This window comes from Microtus pennsylvanicus, chromosome 11 (genome assembly GCF_037038515.1).
Source record: "Microtus pennsylvanicus isolate mMicPen1 chromosome 11, mMicPen1.hap1, whole genome shotgun sequence".
Lineage (NCBI taxonomy): Eukaryota > Metazoa > Chordata > Mammalia > Rodentia > Cricetidae > Microtus > Microtus pennsylvanicus.
In genome coordinates this window covers 53,558,386-53,571,213 of record NC_134589.1, presented here as the reverse complement: position 1 = coordinate 53,571,213, position 12,828 = coordinate 53,558,386, and the positions used below count along the sequence as shown (strand labels likewise).

General features: G+C 53.1%; 2 protein-coding genes across 2 annotated transcripts in view; one reads left to right on the top strand and one right to left on the bottom strand.

The window, feature by feature from the left end:
• Stx8 (syntaxin 8) overlaps positions 1-829 on the top strand; it is a 241,826-nt gene extending 240,997 nt beyond the window's left edge. The window contains exon 8 of the mRNA XM_075992106.1: positions 655-829. Within this exon, the coding sequence (XP_075848221.1) occupies positions 655-722 (68 nt within the window). The 3' untranslated portion in view covers positions 723-829. The remainder of the gene's footprint in view (positions 1-654) is intronic.
• Positions 830-5,805: 4,976 nt separating this feature from the next.
• Ntn1 (netrin 1) overlaps positions 5,806-12,828 on the bottom strand; it is a 182,090-nt gene continuing 175,067 nt past the window's right edge. Inside the window, exon 7 of the mRNA XM_075992105.1 lies at positions 5,806-9,678. Within this exon, the coding sequence (XP_075848220.1) occupies positions 9,350-9,678 (329 nt within the window). The 3' untranslated portion in view covers positions 5,806-9,349. The remainder of the gene's footprint in view (positions 9,679-12,828) is intronic.

Genomic DNA, 12,828 nt, shown 5'->3' with positions numbered 1-12,828 from the left:
GGCCTGGGGGTGCAGCTCATAGTTGGCAGAAGCTTGCCTAATATGTACAAGACCATGGATTACAATCTCCAGGACCACACAGACCAGATGTGGTGACACACATCTGTAATGCTAATACTTGAAAGGTGGCAACAAAAAGATCAGAAGTTTGAAGTTATTCTTGGCTACAAAGTGAGTTCAAAATCAGCCTGGGACATATGAGATCCTGCTTTAAAAAATAAACTATCCTAACCATTCATAAGTTGCACAGAAATAGACCACAGCCAAAAGTGACCTATTAACATGAGGCATTGTGCTTTATTGGTGCCTCAGCAATGTTAAATTGTGTGACAAAGATGACCTTCATCTACAGCCACCATGCTTGTGACCTAAGAGGGATTCAAAAGCTGGAGCTAGGAACTTGGTGTGCACAGGAGAGCCAAATGCTGAGGCCTGGTCCTGGCCCTCCCAGGATTCTGTCTTGCAACCAGAACCACTGACACGGCTCTCAAGGGGGCAGTGGCTGTTTATAGGCCCCCTGGAGCCCCGCCTGCTGTGTCCAGTGACCTAGAAAGCCAGAGCTATGCCCACTGCCCTCTCCAGGTACTTCAAGAGTGTGATGCTTTTTTCTGGTGTGGCTCATTAAAAGAGGCATGTTCTGCTTCTCTTTTGCAGGGATGATAATGGTGATTTTATTGCTGCTCGTGGCTATTGTGGTCGTTGCAGTGTGGCCAACCAACTGATAGCAATAAAGGGACCACCCGCTGTGACACCTGCCAATGATGAATGAAAGCCCAGCACCCTTTTGGTATACAACACCTGCTCTCAATAAATTTTCCACCGCTCCAGGCTCTTGGTGTCCATTGCTTCAGTAGAGGAGCAGAGATGAACGGCTCTGGAGACCTTTCTAGAGCCACTGGCCCAGTTGTCTCCCTTCTCTTTCAGTGATTTGTTGCTAGCCAGAAATCCCTCAGGTGGTCACCGCCCACAGCTGCCAGTGGATGCCAGTCACCCCCTGTGTGCTGGGCATCCTGAGGGATATCATGTTCTATGTAGTGTGTAACTTTGGAGGCCAGTTGCATAGGGGAAGTCATGAGCCCATGTGGAAATAAGTGGGTGCCCGTGTGCCTGGGTGTCCAGACAGCAGAGCAGAAGCGAGACAAGAGGCATGCGGAAGGAATAGCCACGTGGACATGTCAAGTACAGAACAGCCACTCTGTCCGCCTGCCATGTTTAATTGCCCACAAAGCTCAGCCTCCTGGCAATGCTAGCTGTGCTCTGAAGAGTTTCTGGACCTTCTTCATATCTGGACGTGCACCCTTTTCCATTTTGCAACGATGATAAACTCATCCTTCAACGTCGATGCCTTCCTATAACAAAATCTGGGTGTGGTGGCGCACACCTTTAATCTCAGCACTCAAGAGTCAGAGGCAGGTGGCTCCTTGAGTTTGAGGCCAATCCAGGCTTCAGAGAGAAAGAGGCAGACAGACAGACAGAGACTGTCTCAAAAAATAACAACAAAAGCCAAATTTGACACCTTTCTAAGTAGCCAAAAACCCTTCGAGACTGGACTAGGAGCAGTCAGATGGAAGCGTGGTTAAAAGCAGGAGGGGGGCTGCCTTTATCAGCTTCTCCACTGGCTGTGACAGCCATGCAAGTCCAGAATGAGGGCATGTATACACGCATGTCAGAGAATGAGCCAGAAGTAGAACTGACTGAAAAATACACCAGGCCCGCAGGTGGTTGGGTTCTGATCAGAAGGGTGCAGAGGCCCAGGCGGCATGCTGTCTCCTCTCTGTGTGGAAAGCAAGATGGGCAGCTAGCCTCCATTTATCGTGGTAAAAGGAGGAAGAGTTAAGACTAATGCTATAGCGCTTGCCATGGCATTGGCTTCAGTGAGGAGGAGCCAGGCTGTGGTAGGGGCTCTGGGTGGAGGAGTCCTGTGACTTTCATTGGCAAAGTCTTCTCTAAACAGAGTCGGACACCAGGAAGAAAGCCTCGGTGTCACCTAGAGCAGGCCCTTTCCTGGGACCCTGAGACCAAGGAGGCCAGATGTTCTGGGAGGCCTGGGCTCCAGAAGTCTGGACACCTGCTTGACTCCGACTTACTCCAGAATGCAGGCAGGTTGGACACCTGTGGCAGAGGAAAGGGTCTCTGGGAGCTTCAGGCCAGCAGTGAAATGGTCACCTCAAGACCCCATTGCCTGAGCTCCCAGCTCGGCTGACCTACTTCCTGGGCCCTGTTGCACCACCAGTGAACAGGAAGTTATGGAAAACAGAGTAAGAAACATACTGCAAACAGCCCAAGGATTGCCACACTATTTACCAGCTCTGTGGCCATGGGCAGTTCCCTTTTTGTGCCAGTGGCCTCACCTAGAAAAAGGGGACAACCATGCCCTGCCCCACCGTGCCCCACAGGGCTGCTGTGAGGACTGGGTGTGCACTCAAGCAGAACAAACCACTCGAAGCCCCGGTGGCCAACAGCTCAGGGACCCAAGTACTGCTTTCCACTGTGCAGAGACTGGAATATAAGCCAGGCAGGGGTGAAGTCGTCCGCTGATTGGCCAGTAATGCTTGAGTTCCTGAAGGTCTGAAGGCCCTAGGAGCAGACTCAGCAAGATGACGGGGCCCAGGTATGCCAGGAGGTGGCAAATGGCTGAGAGGGTATGAAGTGTACCGCGATGAACAGACTAGAGGGAAAGAAGAGTGGACTTGTGTCAGGGGCATGGGATTGGGAAGAAAGGGGCTGCGCTGGACTGCAGACCCACGCTTCCAGATGCAGTGTGCCCTGGGACACATTTGTCAGGGCAGGCTGGTTGCTAATGGACCATCCAAAGGAAGAGTAAGAATCCGTAGAGCTCCATCATCCAGTCTTGTGGGAAACCCCAAATCTGTACAAACAGTGTCTCCTTGGAGCCCCCCACTTTGGGGGTCCGAAGAGGCAGCATTGATAGTCTGTTTGGCTTTCTCACCTCCTCTTGACTTGCTCAGCACGAAGCCCTGGCAACTCGTGGGGCACTTTGAACCAGAGCCATGGAGGCCTGGCTCAGCCACACTGAAAGCCCTTTTTTCAGGAAGACACTGGCCCAGGCCTGCACACAGTCGCTTCTGTTCTGACTGAATGGGCATTGCTAGCAGTGTGACCCCAGACAAGTTGCTTCACTTCTGTGCACCCACGGGCAGGGGACAGTAGAGGGGAAGCTGCCTGGGAGGTTATATCACTCGATCAGACCAGCAGTAGCCAGGCATACCCAGCTGGGTGGGGTGTGCCAGGGAATCTGCTGCCTCGAAACCCAGGTAAGATGGCTTCTGGAGAGTGGTATTTGCCAGTACGTTTTGCAAAACCTGGTTTCCCAGCTTAGAAGCGTCAGACCTGTAGGCCATGCACTATAGACTAAGTCTTGCACCACTCACAGAACAAAGAGTAGCAAGGCAGCCGGAGCACCCTCTCCTGGGGGGGGGGGCTCTGTCAATGCAAATAAACCTTATTAAAATAACAGCATATGAACTGTTTAACTTAACAGATTATTAATTATATGCATTTTAAGTCTGGAGACCATATAAAGAAATCCAGATACCTGGGCACAACCAGTACTTTTGTTGCATTTAAACTTTATGATTATTAATAACTACGCTGAACCTTAGCTGTCATTAGCCCCAAGATAACCGCCTCACCAGGTCTGCAATTTCTGGGCCTAGACACAGCATCCACCAGGCTTTCCCAGAACTGACATGGAAACCCCTGTATCCTTTTAGTCTGCTGCCTGCTGCCAGCAAGCCTGCTGGGGTTATGCACCTTCTCCTTGAGTGTAGATCCTTGGGGCTTTCCTACCACGGGGCTTTTGCAGAAGTCCCAGCTGGTCCTCAGCTTCAGAAGCGCTGTGTCCTGCTTGTCAGAAGTGCCAGCAGCCAGCCAAATAGCTGTGTGCCCTGTTCCCCAGGTGGTTATATGAGCAGCTTTTGTGTGGACCGTGCTGAAGTGTAGCAGATATCCCCCTACTTCTTACTTTAAAGAAAGATAAAACTAAACTCATTCATCCTCTCACTGTACCAGAGGGCTACTCAGGCTTCTTCCCAGCTACATGCCAACAACTAAAGGCTCTGATCTCCTTCCAGAGTGCCTTGCTGTCCTGGCAGGTCTCCGAGTTGATAAAGCAATGAGTCAGGCCATCCGCGGTCGGTATTTCTCACTGGCTGCCGTTCTTGCACTCCCGCTTTTCTTGGTGAAGTTCTTATTGTCTTCCTTTAGTCTGAGACCACAGGGTGTGTCTACCCTTGGTGGGCATCCCCGTTACAGGGCCCTGTCCTTGGGAGATGCAAAGATGGGATGGGTGAGCCTCAGCAATGCAGGAGCCCTCCCTGGTAGGCCTCTGGCCTTCATACCGAACCAGCCCCCAGGTCCTGATAAAGTCTGCTCAACTTCCTTAGGGGCTTCCTCCACTCTTCCCACCACCCTAGCCCAGTGCTTAGCAGAGACCCTGCTTGTATTCTGTTTTCTCAGCACTGGACAGATATGTCAGCACCTCGTCTCCCCAGCCAAGCGAAGGCCCTAGCAGGTAAGTGAACTGTTCAGTCCGTTTTCATGCCTCTGGTCAGCAGTGTGTTCCTGCCAGCTGAGAGCCCAGCTGTGAGGGGCCAGAACACATCAGACACTGAGAGCTTTGTGGAGAGAAAAAATCTGTATCATAAAAGTCCTTGAGAACTGAACTCTTGGCTTAACATGACCAAACTGCCAATGGTCACAGAACTCTTAGCCCCAGCCCTGAAGCCTGACACTGCAGACAGGCTCGCTCTTCCTCAGCCTGGCCAGCCAACCAGGACTTGCTTTCTGTCCCAAACTACCACCACCAGGCATTGGCATTCAAGAGGGACCTACTTCTAGGATGGACTGGGACACCATGTGTGTCCCTGCCTGCCCTGGAACCCTACCTCAGAGCTAACGACTCAGTGGAAGTCAGCCCAACAGTGTCAACCTCAAGTGCCTATCTGCTTACGGCAGGGGAAGGCTGCCATGCCCTCAAAGCAAAGGCACCCAGAAATCCACATTGCTGAGGGGTTGGGCCAGACCAGCAGGTGAGTCTTGTCTTCAAAATCACTGGGTGTAGAAGGGTCAGGCCCAAGGGTCATGGCAACACATCCTCCCAGGGGCTGGCTTGTTGTTCAGTAAAGAAATCACAACCATTTGGAAGTTTAAACATAGCCTTTCCAAAAACCACTGAGCTCAGCTCCTGGTGGCTGTGTGGCGCTGGCATGGACCCAGAACCCACTCGGCACTAAGCCCCAGCAACAGGCTGGGGGGAAAAATCTTTTTGCATGATCTCTTCAGTTTCATCAGCCTCCTGGATTTTCTCATCTCTGCTTCACATCTTGAACAGAAGAAAGAGGTAGTATAAAAGTCTAGAAGGGCTTGCAGGCTCTGAATCTAGTGGGGAGGTCAAAGGCTGCCCCATCCCATGCTGCTGGTGAGAGTAGGCCAAGTCAGGAGAAACCCCTTTTCCCTAGCCCCATGTCTGGGAGTTCCGGAGAAGGGGAACAGTGAGCCTTAGTGGTGACTTAGGAACTGCAATACAGACTGCCCCAGTTGGGAGCCCGTTAGTTTAGAACAACAGCCAGAGCCAGCAAGCCCCCAGGACTTACTAAGCAAGGCTATCCTTTTCCTGCCTTTTTTGGGTAGTTAGGGCTCTTTGTTTAAAACACACACGATTTTGTCTTGCTGGGGTGTTCTAGGGCAAGACGCCATACTCCTTAAGTTGCTGGAAGTCTCCACCCTTCTACCTCCCCTATGCCACCACCATAGACTAGGCCACCAAGAAAGACTGGGACACAGAACAGTATACAAGAGTTTATTTAATGATATCTGAATTTAGTTCTATCATGTAGGGCCCACGTTACAAGTTCATCTGGGTCCATTACAACTCTAACAACAACAAAAAAACCCTTAAAAAAAAGAAAATCCACAACTTTCTCCATGTCATTAAATATATTCATATATAATAACCATAATATATTAGTATGCATTGGAAAGAAACACTGACCCAAACAATATGTCATGGTCACAACTAAACATTTACAATTCTGAGTGAGCAGAATCGGTAACACAGAGGGAGGCCAGGGTATCCAGAGCAGGAAAGGGGAGGATGGCCACTGACGGGTGAGGCTGGCTTAGTTTTAGGCAGGGGCAAGGCCCCACAAAGACAATTTTGATACCCCTGGGGTATGGCATGGCTCTGGTCCACAAGAATGCCTGTCTGTGAACCATGGCCCATCAGTGAGCCTAATTTGCCCACTCTCTAGGCTTCTTGGATGGAGTCCTTGAAGTGTCGAGACCCTAAAGGAACCATTTTCCAAGTCAGTCCCAAAAGGTCTTTTTTTTTTTTTTTTCAGTCTTGTTCCAGCTCAGGGCAATTCTAAGCCTGTACTCACTGCCTGTATAAAACTTCCGAAGCAGAGTTCTAGAAAGTTCCTAAGGCCCTCAGGCCACTCCAGCCTCCCTGGGCTTTGCCTCAGGCATCTGACCCTCCCATCTGAAGGAGCCCCATGGTCCTGCCCCGCTTTCCAGGACAAAAGGTCTGATCCAGATGTCACGGCTCACAGGGGTGTCCAGGAGCACGCCATTTCCTTTACCCCACATCACTGTGTGACTGTGTGTCAGCAAATGAGGCATTCTGGTGGCAGGGGCACCAGACCACCCAGTTCGAGAGTGGAAGGACAGCTGGGGAATCTCGACCGGTAAGTGACTAACCTGGTACGGCTTTCTTCAAAGACCTACATATCACAACTCTGTTAATACACTCTCAAACGCAAAGACCTACTTCCATTTCTGCATCCCTTCCTAACTGTACAATAGGACGACTCCTTTCCCCTTCCCATCTCCTCCCTAGGGTGGGTGGAAGACAGTTGCTTCCCCAAGGCTGGCTCTCAGGCAGAGAGATGGACTGGATTCTGGCTAGTTACAGAGATGGCAACGTTGACCTCATCCATAACCTGGTTCATTTGACCATTCACAACATAATCCCCCAATAGCCAGGCAATCGGGGGCAGGGCAGGATGCCTTGGTGGATGTCCAGAAAGATGTCTTGTTGCTCAGCTGGCCCCCAGCACTAGTTAAGGGGCTTCAGTGGACACCAAGGCAAGACTAGGACTCAAGGCTCATAGTTTGAAGCTGGTCAGGACAGAAGCTATGCTGATACAGAAACAGGACACCTGCTGTGCAGTGTGCTATTGTTTGCTGCAGATGGCACCCAACAAACCACACTGGCTGTCTGAGCCTGGATAGTGGCCCTTGACTACCAACCTCAGGCTTGGACCAGAGAAGCCCCAGGACCCTTCCCAGGGCAGGCCCGGTCTGTGTGCACCCCGCCAGCCTCTCTGAACCCTTCCAGCCTTCCTTTCCACACTTGGAGCAGCCGAGTTACCTCTCTAGGCCCTCTCTGATGGCCAACACCTGTCCTGAGCCCCAGGACTTCCTGAGGCTATCCTCTAGGAAACAACTCCTTGTACCCCACCACTCTCGAAGTCTCCTCGAAAGGTGGTACTGTGTCTGTCTCAGACCTCTCCAGGCTCACATCCTCAGCGTTCTCTAGAGACAAGCTGCCTGTCTCCGTGCTAACCCCACCCGCTGTGCCCAGTGGGCTAACAGAGCTGGTGTGTATTTATGGTAAGGCCAGGATCTGAATACCAAAGCTGGTGTGACCTTGGGCACGTATACACCTTTCTCTACTGGTGAAAATGAGGACAGGAGTCCCTGTCTCGTGGATTTGTGATGAGGACAAGCCAGGATCATCTGCATAAAGTGCCCGGCACCAAGCAGGTGCTCAGTAAATGGCAGTGGTGACGTGGCAGAATGGGGAGATGCAGAGAGAATGTCACTAAGGAGCCGAGCTTCATTCCTGGCCTTTGGGGGCAACCAAAACGGGCAGGGGAAATGAACCCAATTTCCTGACTGAGAGGGAAGCCAGGCCTCTCATCCAGTGTGCGGGGCGTGAGGCTGGAGGCCCGAGTGCAGGGAGGCAGGCAAAGGGAAGGGTGAAGAAACCAGAGAAGCTTGGGGCTGCCTGCATGAGGACAGGAAGCCTCTGAGAGCAAAGAGGGCTAGGCACACGGAAGACCTGGGGACTGCCACACAGAAGGCAGCCAGAAAGGAATGGATGAGACTGCCCAGGCTAGACCAAGACAGCTGTGGGCTCCGGTGGACTTAACCTAGTAGCCTGTTCTTTCCCTTTGGGGGCCAGCAGTGAGGGCAGCAACAGTAAGCGGTCACAGCTCCCTTGGACCCTTGCAACCTGACCTGTCCTGGCCTTGCCTACCTGCAGCTTGGAAACCCAGGCACCCTGCTGAGCAGCAACCCTGTCCTGACTTAAGCAAGCCCCTTCCCCCCAGCCTGGCACAAATGGCCTCTACAGCCGCTGGCATTCCAGGCCTGACCAGGCCCTTTCCAGCTGTTGACACTGCTGTGAGGCCTTGTGGGAGCTGATGTCATTACACAAATAGTGTCATTGCCCTAAACCCCGCCGGTACCCCCTCCCCCTCCCCTGGAAAATGTCATAAAAGGGGCTGTTTCCAAGTTTCCAGAAAGGAAACTCTCTGGGAGGTTTTGGTTTGCAGTGCCTCCTCCCACAGGCAGCTCCAGCAAAGGCAATGACCACCCGGCTTGGGCTTCAGGGGTGTCCTTAGGCCCTAGGCCCTCTGATGGGCCAGAAGCCTGGGTCGGCCCTACTGGGGTAGGGCAGGTCCCAGGAGGGGCCTCCCCTCCCTACAGATGGTAAACTCCACCCAGGAGACCAGCCCAGCAGGTGGCAGTGGAGACCCAAAGCTGGCTGATCCCAGTGCCATCTGGCCCTTTGACATAGGGACCTGTTGTCAGAGTCTGGAGTCCTGTGGGAATTCCTAGACAGCAGGTGATGGAGAAAAGAGGGGGCATGACTAGTGTCTGATGGTGGCTGGTTGCCCCTTGCCCAGGCTGCAGGCCCGAAAATTCACAGTTCTTCTTACATCCCCTTCAATAACAATCAAACACAGTGACTGTGGTCCACTGTGCCATTCTGTGCCCGCCTCTCGGGCACCCAGCCCCTCCACAGCGACCCCCACCTAGCCCTAGGGAAGCGCATCTCTGTTCTGGAAGGCGCACCATGAGGTAGCTATGTCTTGTCCTCATTTCTCCAGGGCCTGGCCTGTCAACACAGGGTACTTTCTGCCATGCACACAAGGGCACAGCCAGGGGTGTGAGAGTGGGGGCTGGGGCGGAGCCGCTGAGGGCCCCACCCCATGCAGACTTTGCCCTGCCCCCACCCTCCCCCCTCCCAGGAAAACCATGGTGGGCCAAGTCCAAGGCTGCCAGCCCCTGCCAGCACCGTGCCCGCGCCACCTCCGCGCTAGGCCTTCTTGCACTTGCCCTTCTTCTCCCGCTGCTGGAACTTGCGCAGCCGCCGTGCCCACGTGTCCCGCCACTGGATCACCAGGCTGCTCTTGTCTGCCACGATGCCACTCTGGTCGGGCGAGTCCTCAGCATTGCCCAGCAGCAGGTACTTCTTGAGGGGCTTGATTTTGGGGCACTTGCAGGCGATGTCTCGTGAGCGGATCCACAAGCTCTGGTCACCGCGGCGAATGCGACTTGTTCCCTGCTTGTACACGGAGATGATGTTCACCGTGAACTTCCACCAGTCCCCTGCTTTGTCCGCCTTCAGGATGTGGATCTGGACAGCTACAAGGAAGCAAGCAGGGGTGTGGGCCATGGTTGGGAAGTGCAGCCAGGTGCCCAGATCCTGGGATGGGATGGGCCCTATCTGCACCACGCCTTATAAGAACCTGGAGGAAAGAGTGGGACCGGAAAGTGACTTGCAGAGGGCTGGCTCCGCAGCTGGCCGTAGCTGAGCTGCAGCAAAGGTGATCCCAGAACCCCAGCTGCCACTACTCCAAGAAGTGTTGTTCCTGCCTTTGTTGAAGGTGCCACCTAATATTGCCTCTTGGGACGAGTCCCATCTTGTGAGATGTTGAGGTTCACAAAGAAGACTCCGGGGAACGGGGCTAGATACCCCTAGCTCCCTGGATAAGATCTACCTGCCTCTCCGAGGACAGATGGCCTCAATGATAGCAATGCTGACCCCTCACAGTCTGGAAAAGAGGACCACCTCACATGCCTATACCCCCAAATGCTCCTACCACTTCACCCCAAGCTTTAAGATGCACCCACAACATACTCCTAACTTCAACACAATTAGAAGAGCCCATCACGGGCTCTCCATAACCAGTAGCGAAAGAACCTGCCAGGTAGCCAGAGTCCTCAAACCCTTCCCACCAGGCTTCAGCTCCCCTGGAACCTCTCAGGTTCAGCCCCACCCCCACCCCAATTCTTCAGCCAGTATTTACCCTTCTACAGGGTTCTCAAATCAGAGTGTGCCAGACTCCTCTGGAGAGCTTCTGAAAATACTGCTGGCTCCACCCCCAGGCTTCTGATTCAACAGAACTGGGTGAAGCTCAGAGCACCCCCATTTCACTTGCTCTCCCCAGGACTGCTGATGCTATTGGTCCATAAGACTCTGAGGATAAATGCCGCTACTGAAGACAGCATGATGCATTCTAAAGGAGAAGGGAATGTTTACGAGGAGGCGGCTGGGAGGGAGCTCAGTCAGTGAACCATTTCTCAGACAAACACTGGGGACATGAGTTCAGAACTCACAGGCACAGCGTGCATGCCTACAATCGCAGTGCCAGGGCAGGGGGGTCCTTGGGGCCTGTCATGGTCCAGGTTCAGAGAGAGACTGTCTCAGTACAAAAGGTGGAACACAAAGAAGGAAGACACCCAAACTCGACTCTGGTCTGCTCACATATGTACACATACAAAAAAGATGGAGGACCTTCATTGAAATAAGTGCAGCACCAGGTTCCATTCAAGAATTCCCTTGGCGCAGGGCTTTTGGGAGCCTTTAAGTGATGTTGTGTGTACACCTTGGCTTCCCAAACATTGCTGGCTGCAGAAACTTGGGAATTGCCGTTCTCCCCTATAGTCCAGGAGATTCCTAGAGAAGGTCTCGACTATGCTCAGCCTCATTCAAGGGAAGCAACCATCTTTTCCAACCCAGAGCCAGGGCCTGTGCTGACCCCATATGTCACACCCTGTGCTCGTGATCCCACATAGCAGAAAAGCGTTACTCTTTGGACCACAGTGAAGAGTACCTTACCACTGAATGTACTGAGCCCTCTTGAGAAAGAGCAGCAGTGGCTTCATGGCCCCAGAGAAGCCCAGCTTGTCACCTCCCACCTTGGTCCCTGTTGCTCCAGGTGATTCCCCATCAAGGTCTTTGGGGGCTTCCCTGCTCCCTTCCTGTGTCCATGCTGCCTGGTCAAGGTCCTAGGGCAGGGAGCACCGGATGCTCCAACTCACCCTCCTGGGTGAGGGAAGTAACGGATTTTCCCATATTTTCATTTCAGCTATTCCTAGGCATCCTGAACTTTGCACTTCAGTCTGAGGGCTCCAAAGAATGGCTGCCATGGCAACCGTTTCCATGTTTTTGTCACCAAGGGACTCAACACTCAGTGTGAACTCTGAGGGTGGGGGTGGAGAAGCCCTCCAACCTAGAGAAGTGACTACAGACAGAGGTCACCGTGGCAACTGAGTGCCCCCTTAGCTAAGTGATCGAAGAGTTACCGCCCCAGCCCTGGTTTCCTTTCCCGGGACTGAGCTGAATACAGAATGAACCTCTCTCAGGACACAGCGGTTTCCCTGTGTGGCAACCCTCCACCAGTGTTGTTCCGTCAGACATGGGCTGGATATGCGGAGGCCTCCCTGATTGGGTCCTTGGAGATGGAGACTAATCCCAGACTCGGCACTGATGCCCCAGGTTCCTCTGTTGGAGTTTTCACACCCTTCACTTCAGAGAATGACTGGATCTAGAGACAAGGGCTTTCCAGAGACGATTACGATGAGGTCACGAGGGTGACTCCATTCCAGTGTAACAGGCGCCCGTAAGAGATTAGGGTACGCAGGGGAGTCTTGGGCCTCAGCCTGATGAACAGGCTTAAGCGGGTCTTAGCTTTACAATAAAGTGCCCAAGATGAGAGCTGGCTGGACCAGGTCCAGCCTCGGACTGGGTCCCTGACTCCCCAGGACACTTTCCTTCTCACTGGGACCTGTGCAACAGCATGGCTGATAGTGGGCATCGCTGGCAGCCTCAGGACTCACCCTTACCTCAGACCTCTCTCTCCCAGTGAATTATTGTGGAAAGGCAGGCAGCCCCTGCCTCCACTCCTTAGAAACAACTATCACAGACCTCAAAAGAACCTGTTTATCTGAGCCCTGAAGGTCCCCACCAGACACTGCTATGTTCAAGAATTAAGAGGTTGAAGAAATGGCATTTATGAGCCGCCTACCAGGGGGGACCTTCCTAGCTGCAGGCTGAGACAGCATAGGCCAGGGGCAAGGGAGGGTGGCAGGAGGATTCATGTGATTATGCTGGAAAAAAATCCACATTTCCGCTGCCCTTGGCAACACCTCTGTACATTACAAAGCCCACCAAGTATGAGCTGCACACGCAGCGCATGGGCCAAGTCCCTGCAGTGCACATACCGTTGAAAAGATTGAGAATACACACTGCAACAGCGACCTCAAACAGACCTGCTCTGTGCGCTTAGGGAGCGTGTGCTCTGGCAGCCGCGTGGCACACACCAGGGCTGCTGTCACCTCTGACCTGCTGCTGGCTGCTGCCTTGATCAGGAATGACCAAAGGCTCTCGACTACACCTAGATGTGTGTATGTGATAGATACCACGTGGCCAGGTGACTGAGCACAGTCTTGGGGCCACACAGGGTTCCGAATACCTTAAGTGAGCCCTTGCCCCTCCCATCATGTGACGCC